The 16,723-nt window shown below is 51.3% G+C and overlaps 1 protein-coding gene across 2 annotated transcripts in view; it reads right to left on the bottom strand.

Annotated features, from left to right (window-relative positions):
- Positions 1 to 16,723, bottom strand: part of TMEM63B (transmembrane protein 63B) — a 48,154-nt gene that overhangs the window by 7,132 nt on the left and 24,299 nt on the right. Inside the window, exons 2-16 of one of the 2 annotated variants that reach the window (XM_027735000.2) lie at positions 11,808 to 12,012; positions 11,113 to 11,192; positions 9,226 to 9,264; positions 5,605 to 5,695; positions 4,764 to 4,801; positions 3,887 to 4,029; positions 3,565 to 3,616; positions 3,184 to 3,292; positions 2,556 to 2,626; positions 1,693 to 1,773; positions 1,455 to 1,578; positions 1,228 to 1,361; positions 945 to 1,082; positions 656 to 809; positions 285 to 391 (exon numbers count right to left, since the gene is read on the bottom strand). In XM_027735000.2, the coding sequence (XP_027590801.1) occupies positions 285 to 391; positions 656 to 809; positions 945 to 1,082; positions 1,228 to 1,361; positions 1,455 to 1,578; positions 1,693 to 1,773; positions 2,556 to 2,626; positions 3,184 to 3,292; positions 3,565 to 3,616; positions 3,887 to 4,029; positions 4,764 to 4,801; positions 5,605 to 5,695; positions 9,226 to 9,264; positions 11,113 to 11,192; positions 11,808 to 11,990 (1,544 nt within the window). In that variant the 5' untranslated portion in view covers positions 11,991 to 12,012. The remainder of the gene's footprint in view (positions 1 to 284; positions 392 to 655; positions 810 to 944; positions 1,083 to 1,227; positions 1,362 to 1,454; positions 1,579 to 1,692; positions 1,774 to 2,555; positions 2,627 to 3,183; positions 3,293 to 3,564; positions 3,617 to 3,886; positions 4,030 to 4,763; positions 4,802 to 5,604; positions 5,696 to 9,225; positions 9,265 to 11,112; positions 11,193 to 11,807; positions 12,013 to 16,723) is intronic. The other variant, XM_027735001.2, reaches the window with a different exon arrangement.

Here is a 16,723-nt window from a genome sequence, read left to right as displayed (position 1 = left end):
GACTTCCTTCTCTACTAGCATTTCTCACAGTGACCAGCCCCAACTCTTCCCAGCTTTTTCTTCTTGTAGACCTATGTAAAGCTCTGCTCAGACAACCATGCTGCAGAACAGCAGCTAAAGACTGGCAGAATAGCTGTCCACAGCAGTCCCCAGGTGTGGAAGACAGAATCACAGAAGAGAAGTTCAAGCAGAAGGATGCACCAAGGAGCTTTACATCAGTGAGAAGTGTCTAGCAGCCAGGCAGCTTGCTGGTATGACTAAAAACAGGTGCTGGCTGTCCTTACCTGGTCCAGTGTGCTTCAAAGAAGGCAGAGTAGTATACAATGGTGGGCAGAAGAGCAGAGAAACACCACAGCAGCAGGGTGGGGAAGAACTGGGTGATGATTGGATTCTGCAACAAGGCAGAGAAGAAATCAGTGTTATGTGGTGCTGCAGCTCTTGTGCCAACCACAGGTACACCTGCCTTTGTTGATGTCAAGTCCCCAGCACTGTGGCTGCCACTGCACCCTGGGTAGGTTCAGCACCTCCCTCATGGTCAGGCCAACAGAATATGGGGAATGCTGACAATCTCTCTGCCTATCAGCGCTGCAGGGGATGTTGTGCCTTGAGGTGGTTCCTATGCTACCCATCCTGTACACATTTCCAAAGTCCTTACATTGAGGTACTCCACGGGCTTGGTGACATTGAATTTGTCCATAGTGGTGATGATGATAGCAGGGGTGGTGAGGAAGAAGAGTAGGATAAAGAGGATCACATTAATCACGAAGCAGCGGATCCACCATACAAAGCCCTGGACGGAGAGGTGTTCCCTGGGAAGGAGAAGGAGGGCATCAGGATGGCTGCACAGGGTAGAATATCATGCCACAGCCCAGCCTGTCTGAACAGCACTTGGGGTGCCAGCCCAAGGCTTTCCCCCTCCCAGTCAGCCCTACAGAGTTGCTCACCAGTAGATGTTCTGTGGGTCAGGGGCATAGCTGACAGTCCAGTTGGAGACATGGAGGGACTCACTGCAGGAGGAGGCCCTGGGCTCCCCACGGCACGCACAGCCCTGGCACTTACAAGCATTGAAATCTTTGAGGATTCTGAAGAAGAGAAAGAAGGACATGCTGATGCAAATGGCTGGCAGGCACAGGCTGAGGGGGTGCCTTAGTGCTGGCATTCTTCTGATTTAAGGCAATGGCTGGGAAAGGTCACCTTCTTGGCAAGGGTAGCATCCTTTGCACTCACATGGCTGTGATAGTCTCATTGTGGAAGGTGACAAAGGCCATCCCCAGAGGCTTTTCATTCACTTTCTCCTTCTCCCGCTTGTAATCGTCTTTGAGCTTCTCCTCCAGCTTGGTATAGTACTCGATGGCCTCCACCTGAGCAGGAGGACAGAGGTCAGAGGGGAGATGATCCGGGCAACAAAAGCCACCATGTGCTCCACCTGCTCAATACCTCCAGCTTTCCCCTACCTCCTCGCAGCCCCTAATGACACAGCAGCACAGGTGGCCGCAGGGCTTGGGGTTGATCATGCTTGTGTGGCTGGTCTTGCTCTTCAGGTTGGTGAAGTAGATTCGCCCGCGCTCAGCTTTCTTCCTGAAACAGGAGAGCGGAAGGGAGGGAAGGCTCAGAAAAGCTCTGTGGCACCAGACTTGTGAGTGAGCCAGCAACATTAGCCCACTCTGCCTTCTTTCCCAAACTAGGAGTCACCTCTCTGCATCCAGGAACATCAGCCGGGCCACATCATAGCAGGGACGGGCCTCCAGGACAGTGCAGTTGGCATAGGCCTCCCTGTGGATGAGAAGCACCAGTTCATCACACCTGGCTCCAAAGGCCGTACTCTCAAGCAAATCCAGGACTTCTCTCCTGCCCCAAGAAGAGTGTACTGGGCTGAGTGTCATGACACATATCAAGAGTTTGCAGGAGAGCCTGCAGGCTCTCTGTCCTTATAGCAGAAGCAACACATGGGGCAAACGCTATATCCTCTGGCCTTTGGCACAAGGAGCCTCTCTGGACTTCTGCTCTGTAGCAGCACGGAGCCTCTCTGACCCTACACTCCCTCTCTGCTTTCACAGGCTTGGGGTCAGAAAGAGGCAGAATGGTTCACAAAGGTTAAAGGCATTTCTCTTCTACACATGGTGCTTCTAAACATGGCCTCGAGAGTTCATTGAGATTCTGACAGAAGAGGAACTTAATTTTTTTGTTAAAATTATATACCTTCTACAGGGACTGTGATCAGGGCAGCAGCACAACATCCCATAGGAACTGCTTGAGCGCCTCCTGCCTGTATCTCATCTCTGAACTTGGCCACATCTCAGGACATGCCCGTTCCACTGCTTACTACACTGACCCCCTATGGCTCCGCAAGAGATAGCTAGGCATATCCCAAGGCACAAAACCAAGGATACTGCACATTCAGGTAAAAATTGAGCACAAAAATAACATCAAGAGGCCCAAAATAAAGGCATTTGCCAATTTTGCCTAGCGTTCTCTATTATTGCTATTCCAAGGTAAAACTAGCACTACCCTACTCCCTGTTATGGAGCAGTCTTTGGGGACACAGTGAAACTTACTCAAAATGCTTCTTGATCTTCTCTGGCTCAGCGTATTTTGAGATCCCATTGATGAAGAGAGTTCGCTTAACCTGGAAGTAAGAAAAGAAAGGAAGGAAAGAAAAGAAAAAAAGAAAGAAAGAAAGGAGGCAGGTAGGTGTAGATGGTGTAAAAGACCAGACTGCAGCAAACCCCCTCCCAAGACCTGAGTGAGTGATGAAAAAGGGCAGCCTCATCACTTCTGGCAACCAGGACTCCCCCTCTTCTATGCTTCCACTAGCTGTAGTCATCCTGTATCCTGGTGTACTGCAGATTGAGAGGCTAGGGACTTATACTGCAGCTGCCTGAACAGAAACAGGGCTACCCTTAAGAAATGAAGAAGGCAAAAGCCACTGCAGCACTCTTGAGGAAGAATGGGGTCCTTCCATATATTTACCCAGTGCAGGCCTCTCCTGTTTCCCCACAGGCAGTCAGAGCTGCTTCTCTGGAGGCAATCTGCCTTTGGCCCGGCAGAATAAAAGAACAGCCAAAACACGACAGTCCCAAATTACTGTGGGAAGTGAGGTGCTCAGCTCTCTCTCCAAGGCTACCTGACTTGACCAGAGGGCATAGGAAAATGTGCCTGAGAGAGCGGCCAGATCCTGCTCACCAAGTCATCCTCTTTGTAGCGCATCTTGGAGGTGTGCCGGCGCATGCTGATCACTGTCAGCAGCAGGTACAGGAAGGCAAAGATGGTGTGCAACCACAGCAGGTGATTCCTGTTACAAGGGAGACCACAAAGGTAAATGTAGGGTTGCCACTACAAGTCTGTGTGTGGCTGGTCAGGCCCTGAAGGCACTGGAGCCACGAGCACACACATGCCTTACAACCATATTCCAGGAGCTCAGCTTAGAAAGTGGAGCAGGGATAGTAGCCTCACGGCAAGGGCAGAAATGCAGCCTTCAAGGAGGTGAGGCTCTGCAGCACATGAACCTTTACAAAACACCCCTTGACAACCTCAGTTATCCATCCTACCCCTGCCTATACATACCTAGAATTCAGGTTAGCAATTGTTGTCCTCCCAAAGCTGTAGGCGTTGTTTTCTAGGGAAAAAGAGCGAGACGCAAGCACGTTCAGTTATACGGAATGGCACAGAACACCACTGGGGTGAGCTATGGCAGGAATCTCACCTGCAGAACACTTCAAAACCAAAGCTGCCTGGGATGACCCTGTGGCTGCTCTACACTCAAAGTGAGGCAGCAGTCACGGTTTGTCTGTGTTAGTCCTATCCTGCCCTCCACTGCTACCCACCGGTCTGGAACGTGGTGTTGAAAGCAGCTCCCCCAGCCAAGCCAAAGGCTCTTTGCTCTCACCTAGCAGGTCCCCTGAGAAGTTGACAGGTAACACGATGCCCACAGAGAGCACACCCACGACCACCAGCAGCCCGATGATGTGCCTCTGGAAGGACAGGTAGTGCACTGCATCAACACCGCATTTGTCCCGGATCTCGTCATCCCTGCCAGGAGAGAAAGGCTGTCAAGCAATTTTCTACATTCCCTCAAGCACTGGGGAAAAGGACTGCTCCCCTCCTGATTTAAGCCCACACAGCACCCGTGGTTCTGCCTTACAGAGCTGTAACTAGGCTCCAGGGTAGGGAACCCAGCACTCAGTCTTGAACCAGCCTGGGCAGAAACCTGCCTGTGCAATGCCTACTCAGGCCCATACCCCATGGTCCTGCCCTCTGTTCCCCAGGACAGGTAGCTGGACACACACAAACCCCACCTTATCCTCTGAGGTGGGCCTTGTCTTCTCTGCTAAGATACAGGATGGCTGATGCTATCCCACAGCACTCTGAAGCCAGGAAGTGCTTAGGAGACTACTTCTGAGCATTATTATGCTGAGGGCACCTCCCTGCATTCTCCTGTCCCCTCCTCATAGCCATTCCCCAGAGGAGTGCCCCTAGCAGGAGTCCCAGGGAGAGGAGAATCTCTGCAGAGCAGTGAACAGTGTTTCTGAGATGGGACTGAGGTGGAGAAGCCCTCGGCTGGGTGCTCTTCTGTCATTCACTGTGTGACCTTATTTTGCCTTTAAGACTCCTCATCTAGTCCCATCTTTGCTTGTCCTCTTCAGAGAGGGGGCTGCAGGAAGGGCAGTGACTTCACTCAGCTGTACTGCACTGGGTGACCCAACAATCCCACAATGCCCCTCCTTCCCCACGTGGGTCCCTCAGGAAGGTCCTAGGGAACTTACTTTATCCTGAAGATGGCTGTTAGCCAGGAGCAGAAACCCTGTGCAAAAAGAAGATAGGACAGTCTCACATCACTCTGTGTTCCCTTATCCCAGGTCCCTCCTTCAAAGGCTCTGGTGACTAGGCTGGTGTCCTTGCACCTTCATTGACTTGGCTCAAGGGGACAGACCATGAGCACACAGATGTGCAGAGCCACAGACGGGCCAAGGTGAAGGAGGTGACAGTGCTACTCCATGGAGCACAGTACAGGTTGGACTATGCCATGTGGCTGTCCCCTACCAACTGGCAGTTCAACCTCCCAGGCAACCCATACGCTCCTGGCTAACATGGGAGCTCTTCACTGCCTAGGGACACCCAGAAAAATTACCATACAGGTACTTTAGCCATCATCCTGGACAAGAGAAGCTCTGCAGGGACTGGTAAGGCAGGCTGGGCCAAGGCAGTGCTCCTCAAAGGACACCTAGGGGAGCTTTACCTCCCATCCATCACACCCCTGTTATCCTACTGAACTGTGCCTCCCCTTTAGCAAGGAAAGCTGCAGTAGAGGTAGACTGCAGTGTGAGGAGAAGCTGGCAAGTAAGTATTGTTTGTAATGCTGAGATTATAGGTTGGACAGGTGTCTGTTAAGTCACAGGGATGTACAGCCTATTTATTTAGGCAAACATCTAGAAGCTGCATAGTTATGTAGCCTTGAGCTGCACACCATACTCACACACTACAAGGTGTGGGACTTAAGGCCCAGGAATGGGCAAAAAGTGTTTCTTCTGAAGAGCCCTTTGTTCAGCCAAGCTGTGGGCTCCTGGCCACTCAAAGGTAAAGCGTCTGACTCTTGCTGCTACTCACATTGTCCCTCTGGTCGAATTCCACAGAGCTGGAGACGGAGGTGAGGCGCTCATAGCGGTCATGGTTGTCAGAATGCAGGGCGGAGGCTACGCTAAAATGACAAGTGGGAGGCGAGGGAGAAAGTTAGAAGATGTGAGGAGGCAGCCTGGCCAGGAACCAAGAGCACCCAGGAGACAAGAGGTTAATTCAGAACAGTTTGCACCAGGTGAGATGAAGAGAGACAAGATCAGAGAGCAGAGGTATCGGTAAACAGAGACCCCTCCTCAGATGGCATGAGGAGACTGACAAACCCCATGGGCTTGGCCATGGATCTATTTTTTCAGCACCTTCTGAGAGGCACCCATGTTATGTGGCAGCCCCTGCAAGGAGAAGCTGGCAGAGGGTGCCACACAGGAGAGATGAGGTCTGTTTAGCACAGGATTTAGACAAAGGAGAGGAAGGGAGAACCAGAGGGTGCCGCAGCCCTCTGGCTCTGGCATGGCCAGAGAGGCACTGGCAGTGGCTCCTGTCCTGGAGGGCCTCACTTGCCTTCAGGAAGCGGAAGGGTGGGAGTCTGGTGGGCTGCATCCTGCTACATCAGTCCTCCTCACCCTTAGCGCTTCAGTGCAGGAGGAAGAATGCAGCTGCCTGGAGCCAGGCTCAGCACAACCTGCTCCACAGCTTCAGCTGAGCCTCCTGCCTGGAAATCCTTTGAGTAGGAGCAGGGCAGACAGCTAGAAGTGAATGCCCACATGCCAAAGGACAGGAAGGCAAAAGGGGTGAATATCCCAGACCACTTTACTGTGGGCAGAGGCAGAGACCTAGATGAAGAACCTGCAGCAGAAGCATCCAAGACTAACAATAGCCCCCTCTACAAATGGAGGCAGAGGGAAGCTGACAAAGGAGGCAAGAAAATGGTCCAGAGACCTAAATTAAACAGCACTCGCAAAATGACAACAGCAGGCTGGGACCTCAGAGGTGCCAGAAGAGATATGGCTGACCTGAAGGCTAGAAACAAAGCAAAAAAATCAAATGAAAACATGGTCTCCCTGTAATCAGTACAGGCTCAAGGAGGATCAGATGGACAAGAACACCAAGAAGCAGCTGCTGAGAGACAAGTGCTAGATATGAGGTAGATGATACTAAGGGAAGGAGAACAAGCAGAGACCCTTGTGAATCTGCTGAAGGAAAGAGGATGGGACACGTGGCCTCCCTCAGAGCAGAGCAGCACCTGCTGAGTCCCTAGCTGGAAGTAACAGAGAGAGGGGAAAGGAGATTAGCTGAAGGTCAGGGGACTACAGCAGTGCAGACTAGACAGCGGTGTGCAACCTTGCGACTGCGGAGCCCAACACCCTGCTCTGCTGGAGGGACAGAGTGAGCTTCAACCCAGCTCTCAGACCTTCAGCCCTTTAAAATCAAAGGCCTTGCAGCTGGGCACATGGAGTGAGGGTGAATTGCTGCTGTGCACAGCCCTGAGGAGAGCCCAGCAAGATGACACTGTGTGCTTTTGGCTTCTCAGTACTGAAAAGGCAAAGGGCAGAGCAGAAGCCGCACTGGAGGGAACCACTGAGAGGAGTGCAATGTTATGAAATGACCAGGATAACTCAGCTCCGTGCAGGGGGATGCTGAGACAATAATCACGATGACCTGCAGTGCTGAGGAGACAGAGGATGCCAAACCTTCCCAAGGATGGAACGCTGAAGAGGGAGCTCCTGCATCTGAATGAAGACTTTTTAACACGACTGCCCTAAATCACAAGATTAAGGTGGGACCCTGCACGACGTCCTGAGTTTGGTGCAGACCCTGCCCAGGGAAGGAGAAGTACAGGGTCTGAGGCATGAACAGCCTCAGGCCAAGGGAATCACAGGCTCTGAGAGGGGAGGCCAGGCATGGCATGGAAAGGGCTTGCTGCAGTGTGAGGCTGAAGGTGGCTGCATGGGTGGCAAGCCCCTCAGGGCTCTGTGATCACTTCCCTCACACACAGAGGTGCGGGTAGTTTGCTACAACCTCCCAGTGCAGACTGAGTCACCACTTAAGACTGTTGATGGCTACTGCAAGCTCTGTCAAGTGGCAGGACAAGGGTACTTGCTGGTTCTCATGAAAAGGGAACATCAGAGGAGGATGCCCTTCCCCACAAAGAGCGATGTACATTCAAGGCCTGGGAACATCAGGTGACATATGTGTGTTCCTAACCACCTGTCACTGCACCCCAGTGGAGAAGAGCTGGGATGGGAAGGTGCCATCAGCCTTGGAGGAGCACAGCCAGAATGAGCCTTCCTCACTGAGCTCCACAGGTTTTTGAAAGCTTCTGGCTACCAACGCTATCCCAACTCAAGCAGTAGACTTGGGGGTGGTATGTATGGTGTGTGTGCGTCAGCAGATTGTTCCAGCAAGCTCAGATGAAGAAGAGGAGCAGGAAGAAGCAGTCCCCTGGAAAGAGACAAGCACTCATGATGATAACTGAAGTGGGCCCCCGAAAAGCCTCAATGCATGATGGCTCTGCCATCTCCCCTCACAATTTGTTAGCAGTAAAAAGTTGCCAGACACACCTGATGCAGGGCCAACCACTAAGTTAAGTACTCAAGCATGAGCGAGATGTCCCCTCTGTGCCATGTACCACAGCTACCATCAGTTCCACTTTCACAATTTCAATTGCTCTGCTACCGAGTGCAAGGAGCACCTACAAAAATAAGAGCATTCTTGTATCCTCTTAAGGCAGTAGCAGGACCCTGCTTTGCAAGTGGTGAGGCTTTGCAAGTGAGAAGTGAGGCTGCAGCTTGCTGCCTTGGCCTCAGACACAAATCAGCGTGGCCGGAGCAACCACTGCAGGCTCTGCACTGCCAGCTGGTCACCTCCTCTGCAGCATGTACCATCCAGCCAGTAAGCAAGGCATGGACGATGCTCTTTTCTCAGGCATAAAAGCAGCAAGAAAGAGATAAAAGCAGGGAGGGACAGTCCATGGCAGGGCTTGATGGGCAATGACGGGCCAAGGTGCTGAAGGATGCTCTCAGGAAATTTATTCTGCAGGGGAAGAGAGAAAATCAAAGGTGCTGCCTTGCTGGGCACAGGGGTAGGTGGCAAGGGACAAGGGCCAACAATTGCCCTGGTCCCAGGAGCCTCATGGGTTAAAAAGACAGAGAAGTCTTGCCAGATCCTCTCTGTGTACCCAGCTACCCTTGCAGCTGGCATGGGAACAGCCCTTGTGGCACCCTGGCACAAGAGGGACCAGGCAAAGGAGCCTCCCCTGCACCTGGGTGACCTGAGCATGCTGTGGGCTCAGGCAATCAGGTTTGTTTTCTTCCATCATAAGGCAGGATAGCTGGACACAGGCAGATAGAGCAGGGTGTACGATATGGCACCCTCTGCCCAGGCCAGGACTAGGAGCTCGTTGGTACTGCTGCCCTAAGAGAGCATTTAAGGGCTACTAGGGGAAAACCAGGGTGCATTCAGCTGTGGCAGTGGATGACACAAAGGGGAGGGAAAGAGAAAAGCACAAATCCACCAAGAGGCACAAATCCATGCCCAAACTCCCAGCCATTTAGATTAGTTCAGAAGCAAGACAGAAAACTGCAAGAGAAAAGGAGAGAGAGAGGTTGTGAGCAAGAAAGAGAGAAGAAATGAGACCCTGAAAAAACAACATACTATTCCCGCTCCTCTCTTTCCGTCTCCCAGCGTCGGCGCCTGGGGGCACAGAAACAGAAAGGGAGAGGTTACAACCATGGGAGTAGGTGCTGGGTTTCCTTTTGGGAGCTATGCACCCAACACGGCTCCATATCATCCTGAAGAAGAGAAACCTGCCAGTGGTCAGGCTGGAGAAGATCCTCCTTCCAGAGCCCAGCAATGCCTCCGGATCCAGAGCCCCCACTGGCCCAGGGGCAGAATGGTTTGCTGCCAGCTAAGGGGAAGCTGGCTTCACTGGAAAGGTGGCCTGGTTCCACACCATGGACATCGCAGGGAGCTCCTGAGGGGCGTAGGAGAGACTGTCTGGACTGCCTGGCTGCTGTCTGAGTTCCCCATCCATGTCTCCTTCCCATCCAGGCAACCAACACACTTGCATCCCACTCTCCCAAAATTCTCATCCTACCCCATGGATGGGCCAAGCCGCAGGGGCTTCTCCCTGGGATCCCGGTCCTGTTGATCCACAGCCCTTACCATGGTCATGCTGTCCCTCCCCCTGTGCTTATCGGCTCTCCCTCTCCAAACAGCTGGCACCCCTCTGCCTTTCTGCCTACAGCCACTGCTCCCATTCCCTTACACCCAAGGTGCTCAAGCATTGCCTCCAAGAAAGTCCAGCCCTCTCTCCTCACTGGAGGCCAGAGCTGTGCAGTCCCTGTAGCTACCAGTCAGCACCTGGGTCCAGATTGCTTAACCCTGAGAAGCTGCTGCCCTCTGCCCATGTGAGGTCTTATATGGCTATCCCTTTCTCCTCGTTTTCCCTGCATTGCCTCTGCAAGGCTGATTTCCCCAACCAGGCCAGGAGAGGAAGGACAGAGGAGCCACAAGGACACAGCTACAGCTGCTTATCTAACCCTATTGAGGACCACTTATCTAAACCAGGAGAGTTCCTGGTTCAATGGCAGAAGAAAATTACTCTTACTTTCCACTGCTGTGCAGGGAGTGCTGAAGAGCAGCTTACTTGACCTTGTATTGTCAAAGGAACCAAAGTGGCTAGAGCTCAGCCCCATCCAAGCCTTTGGGCAAAATGAGTTCATGGAGCTGATTAAGATGAAGGAAAACCTACCACAGCCAGTCTTCAGAAGCCACACTTTGCCTCCAGCATGTCACAAAGCACCACAGACACAGCAAATCTCTCCCCTGGAGAAAGCTGGACTACACGCACAACCCCTCTAGCTCAATCAAGGAAAGTTCCTTATTTCTGCACTGGAACAAAATAATCACTGTCCTTCCTGCTGCTGACAGCAAAGACTAGAACTGCATCTCACTCTGCTGTGGAGCTGCCATCCACAATGTGCCCTGGCTTTTCCTGACAGATACTGGAGCCCACAAATGCATTGGGCGGGAAGGATCCACATCCAAACCCGTTCCTCAGCACTTGGGATGCGAGCTAAACTCATGTCAGCACAGCAATACTGCACTTGGAAATGCAGCATACCACTTTCAAGTGCTCTTAACAAGAACTGCCCGCAGCAGAGTCACAAAGACACCTTCAGAGGCTTAATAAAGCCTTCACTGTGGCAGCCCTCACCCTTCCTGTGACTTCGTGTTCCTCTATCCTCCTTCCATCTGCTCTTCTTCTGTAAGGGGCCCTGCACACTTCTGTTACTGTAGGGACATAGGTGATATGGAGCCAGTGGGGACCACTCCATGTGTTGGGAGAAGGATGCTGTAAGAAAAAAAGCCAGTAAGCAGGGAATTTTTTCCTGTTCCAGTAGCTCAGGGGATGCAACCGGCACGTTTGCCTTTCCTCCTCAGCTGCACAGGCACACACAACGGGATTTCTCTCTTCTGCCTTGTAGAAAAGAAGGGTACCACTCATACCTTATTTCCCTGCCCCTTTCCCATGCATACCTGTCAGCATCTGTCACCAGGGCCAGGCGTCCGTAGTCCCACGCAACTTTACGCAAAATTGAAAAGACAAACAACAGTACCTGGAAGAGACCAAAAGAGAAGCTGTGAGAAAAGGCGTTGTCCAACTCTGTCCTTGTCCTCTGCATGCAGAGCCATGGGAACAGGGAGGGGACAGAGTCCTCAGCTAATAGCACACTGAGACTGCAGGACAGCACAAGTTCCCCAGGACTGTTAAATCAGACTCTCTGGATGGTTGGTTGTAGGAGGCAAAGGTACAGGATGCAACACAGTAACTAAGGTAGCCTCACAGGATCAAAAGGCCCTGAGGTCTCTAGGAGTTGAAATTATGGCTACAGCATCTTTGGTCCCACAGTTTCTAAGGAGGAACAAGCAAAGCCTTTGGGTGGGTAAAGTTGCAGGAATTTGGCACCATAAGTGGGAGTTTTGGGATGCGGGACTGGCCCGCTTCCTTAGGGCTGCAACACCCTTCCACGAGGCTCAGTGTGGTTGCACTGGAGTTATGTCAACAGTGGCTAAGCCCGCAGTGGCTAGGGTACACGATCAGGGCCAGAAAGTTATCCAGCAGCAAAGTCAGAGATGGTATTTGGGGCCCTCAATTCTAACCATCTGACCACAGTCATCCATTCTTGGTTAATGAAGGGAGAAGCTGCTGAAGAAACAGCAGGCAGACTTACAAGAAAGCACATAAAGTCAAGGGCTAGGACGGTGGGCACCCCGCCGAAGGGCAGTCCCTGCAGTACAGTGCTGCGGATGCGCGCACTGTAGCAATAGTCCTTGGTGCTGTTGTTGTTGTTGCATGTGGAGGCTTTGCAGGTGGCCCCTGTTGAGCCCAGGGTGGCAATGACGTAGGGAAGCATCTCTACAGCTTCATCGTCTTCCCTGAGAAAAGGAGAGAAACAGTTGGTTAGACACACCATCCAGTGCCAGCTGGATGACAATGTAGCCCTGCTGGAATTAGGGGCCAACCTTGCCCACTAGCTCAGGTTTCTCTGCGCTACAGGATTTTCCTGGGACCAGTGTCCAGGGACAAGGTCATCTGGAGAAGCCTGCTGAGTCTGGGAGCATGAGAAGAACCCAAGTTCTTCAGCAGCTCTGGTCCCACCACGCACAGTCACAGAGCTCCCTTCCTTGTTTGCCCACTCTCATGCCATATAGGTGCACCTCTTTCCCCAAAGACTACTCTTCTTCCTGAGAACACAGTGTCTCATCTCCCGCTCCTCAGCAGGGAGAATATTTAGGTACAGGAAAGAACGAAAGGGTGGGGTGGTGGGAGCATGAAGTCACGTCTGAATGATGGAAACAAACTGCTATGGGACAGCTGCAGCATCATTATCCCACAATTTCCTTTGCCTGTCTGCATAAAGCCATTAGCTTTATTAGGCTGAATCATTCACCCTCCGCTTACTGAGGGCCTCAGCCTCAAGCTCCCAGGGTACCCATCAGGGGTTGGTCACACCCCCTGCTTGGTTTCTTTCCATCCTCTGATTTGGATGCATTTAGATGGAACCACACAGGGCAGAGAGGAGGCTTAGGCTCCACTATTTAGCTGGTCAAATATTTTATTTATTTCAGTGCCCTCCCCAAACTGTTACAAGGACATGGGGAGATCCTCCTCCTGTACAGAGCAATTCCATGGGAAACACAGAGAAGACCATGCTAGGGATGGATAAATGTAAATTGAACATCACTGAGATGGTCTCATAAAAGGACACTAATAGCAGAAACACAACCACTCTGTGGAACAGGGGAAAGAAAATCCCATCAGTTGCAAAAGGAACAGTGATAACAGGAAGATCTACTCAGGCTGCTGATCCCTAAGCCATTCCTCTTATCTAGCATGCACAAACCACCCCAAATCCTTCACTACTACTATGAACAGTGCAGAAAGGCTGGATAGCACAGTATCATTTCTGGGCAATGTTCAGGGGTTTCTTGCCCAGAAATGTCATCCTGGTGGGCTAGGCAAAAGAGCCATCACTTGCCCAAAGGATAAGAAAGCTACCACCATCACTGCCCTGTGCTGGTTTCAGCCTCTCATCCCACCAGCCCTGCCCTTCAAGCTCTGCATCGGATGGTGACATTAGCAGAGAGGGTGCAGCTCCAGCTCACGGGTATATCCTGGCAATCTCCTGCCTGGCTGCAGAGATTTATCAGCATCACAGCACAATGCTAGCTGGATAATGACCACAAAACTATTTGCTGCGGTGACCTAGAGAGCCTGGCTTCAAAGTGATCCCTCCCAGCTCAGCTGGTATGGATGCACAGCTACAAACCAGCTGAAGCACTGATGACAAAGGGCAGACTGAGGAGCAAAAGCCCATCTCTGGGTACAGGCATTGAGAGGGGGGTGGCCAAACTGGAAAAGCCACAAAGCAGCCTGTTAAGAGATAATTCACAGGTACAGAGCTGGAGCAGGGCTGCCAAGAGCAAAACAAGGGCGTAGAAAAGCAGGAGAAAAAACCCAAGCCATGATATCACAGTTGGGAACAAACTGGGAAGCCAGGGAGGATAATTCACCTTGTCTGAATTAACGTGGAAGCTCCAGGGGAGGGATGGGAAAAAATGGTGAGATAAGACTCAAAGGAAAGTCACTCATTTTGGAGCATGAACGGTTACACTCCTCTGTAAGTACAGCCTAGATGGACTTACTGAAAAGAGAAATACCTCTCAATCCTCTTTTGGGGAATCTTGTAAACTTCTAGGCTGGAAATAGTATTTTGCAGCAATGAGTTCCAGACGTTGAATAAAAGACTATAGTCCCACTACAACACCACAGCCTTCAGTTCTCCTTGCATAGTGAGAAAAGGCAAAGAAGAAAAGTATTTGCTTTTTCTAGACCTACTCACTCTAAGTGCCTTCTCCTTCCCAGGACACAAGATGTCTTCTAGCTCTAACCACTCTCACCACATAGCCTCAATATACCCTCTCTTCTGACCCTACAGAAAGGTGACCAGAACCGCATATAACATCCTGGGTACAGAAGCGACCTTGACTGCCTGAACAGCATCCTGATGCTCTCAGCATCTCCCCTTATGCGCTACTCCTCGTGTGGCTGAGCATGATTTACTTCTCTGATGGCATCTTTGCATACTGAGGAAAAGCATCTTTGTAACCAGCCTGCAATCCTGCTGCCCTGAGTAGCCACAGTAAATTAGAAGCCAGCCATGTTCCAGAGCAAATCATTCCTTCCAACACACCTGGTTGCATGCTTGTCATCTTCTCACTTTGCTTCACATGGTGTCACTCTGGAGTCGCTTCATTTTGACAAATCTGAATGACTCCAGGGTATCAGCAGATTTTTGGGTACCTTGCTGCAGATTACCTCTTCTGAATCATTAATAGTGAAGGACCTCATCCCTCTGCTCTTGTCATACTGAAATTGCTCATTCACTCCTTGGCTTTGTTTCTTCGGACCTCAGCCAGTTTTTGATCCAGAACTCTACATCTCCTCCAGTGGACAGTTTTCTTAACAGTCTTTTGTGAGAAATTTCAGAGGTTTTCTGAACATCCAAGCAAGTTACACAAGTTTGCTGAATACTACCTATTATTTTACCACAGTATGAAAGACTTGCAACAGATCAGGGAACTATGATTTTCTTCTGCAGACACCCAACTATTTACCTCATTTCTGCATGTTTTATAGCCCTGTTTTCTGGTTGTCTTTCTTAAAAGAAACCAGGCTCATATGCTCACATTGCCCACAACCCTATCATAAACATTATTTATACAAATCATTACACGTTGAAGATAAATTTCGCAAGCCTATGGGTAATTTAAGCCACATTTCACAGAGGCAGGTCCCAGAGACATATTTTTCCCTGAAGCCTGGAGGATGGACTGGAGGTAAACCTTCCTAGCCTCTCCAGTAACCCAGCCAGAACACCCAGTAATGGGAAAGATGTGGCATATGCCCTTCCATCAGCCCAGTCAGGTGGCACAGCAGCAGTCAAGCACCATCCTTAGGTATGCAACCTCCCACCTAGCTGGTAAGCACAAGGGGCTCCCCATGGAGACTGGAAAAGCTCCCAGGTAATGTTCAGAACACTTCTGCTCTCCAGCTCCGTCAGCTGCAGTAACATCTGGCAACAGGCTAGAGGTGACCTGCCATCACATCACTTTAGGTCAGACCCCACCAGGGTTATTCTGTGACTGTAACACCAATTAGACAACCAAGAAAGATACTTTGGTAACAAACTCTGAAGTCTTGATCAACAGTGCCTACCTATCATCCTTCACCAAAGGCCTTTCCCAAGAGCCTTTCAGCTGAGCAGGAGACTGGCTGCTTTTCCCAGGCACAGTGCAACCCATGGGCCCGGCAATACCACCGTCCTTGCACTCGGTTTGCACTTTGGTCTCAGATACTCACTCCAGGAGATGCTCTGCCTCCACCCTCAACCAGGCAGGGCACGCTGCAATGTGTCCTGTGCTGCAAGGTGCAGGGCAGGTCCTGGAGGCAGCTGATGTTGGGTGCAGTGTTTTAGGCAAAGCACAGGCAGGGAGGAAGGGTGGCACTTGCAGCAAGCACAATCTTGTGGTGCAGCAGCATACTTCCCAGTTACAAAAGGAAATCTCTTTGCAGCGCAGAGGAGATGGGGATTTCTCAAGCAACAGCTACTCCCCTCCCCAAATACACACCTGATTCCCTGCCTCCACCAAAGGCAGGTTTTGCAAAGCTTTCTGTTCAGATCCCACTGCCTGCTTCTAGGGAAGGTCCCTGCATGTTTCCTTACACTTTATGCTGCCACCACAGGTAAGGAAGCCCCTGTGACAACACCAACAGTGCTGCACTGGGACATGGTTAAAGGTGCCTTTCCCGGTCCCTCCTTCCCCTCAAAGGCTGTAGAGGTCAGGGCAAGCTCGGATCAGCTTGGGCTGAGATGCTAACATCAGCATGAGCTCCTAAGCATTCAGAGCCACGGCACAGGGAGCTGGTGGGAAGCTGCTGTGAGGCTGCTGCAGTGGGAACCAGCTCAAGGTGTCCAAGCCCTTTCCTGACCATAAGTGCAGCTTCTCACCACAGCAGATATTGGAGCCAAAGAGGCAGCAATAGCAGGACATCAAACTAAGTCCCATGTGAGCCTAAGTCTTCCCTTCCTGCACTCTGAACATTTAATGCTGACTTCCTCAAAACAGCATGAACAGCAAAGACAAATTTGCCAAAAGGCATTTTCAGCTCTTATTCAGCAATATTGGACTCCATCCCCTTCTCGTCCCTAGAGAAGCCTGCTCCCTGCCCTGCACCATAGCCCCTACATCCCCAACAGGACCAGCATGTCCTCACTGTCCCATGTTTTTACCCACACTTGTCAGGAGCAGAGGCATCCTGCTTCCTAGGTGAAGTACCTAGAGCACATCCCACCAGGTGCTGCAGCTCCAGCTCCTGCCTGCTAAGCCCTGTGCAAACAAAGCCCTGGAAACCACTGCTCTCAAGGGCTTGGTGGCCTCAGCAGGGCAGGGTAGGGCCTCTGCTCCTCACCTTTGTCCTTGGCTTGCAGGTCAGCACAAATCACTGGGTTTTCCTCTTGGATGAGCACCCATCCAAGCAGCCAAGCAAGCCTCCACACTCCCATCCATCCATTGCAAAGAGAAA

The sequence above is a fragment of the Pipra filicauda genome, unplaced genomic scaffold, assembly GCF_003945595.2.
Source record: "Pipra filicauda isolate LSUMZ 115617 unplaced genomic scaffold, ASM394559v2 scaffold72_size3293161_pilon, whole genome shotgun sequence".
Taxonomy (NCBI): Eukaryota; Metazoa; Chordata; class Aves; order Passeriformes; family Pipridae; genus Pipra; species Pipra filicauda.
Note: the sequence above shows the minus strand (reverse complement) of the source record. Positions and strands in the feature narration are given on the sequence as shown.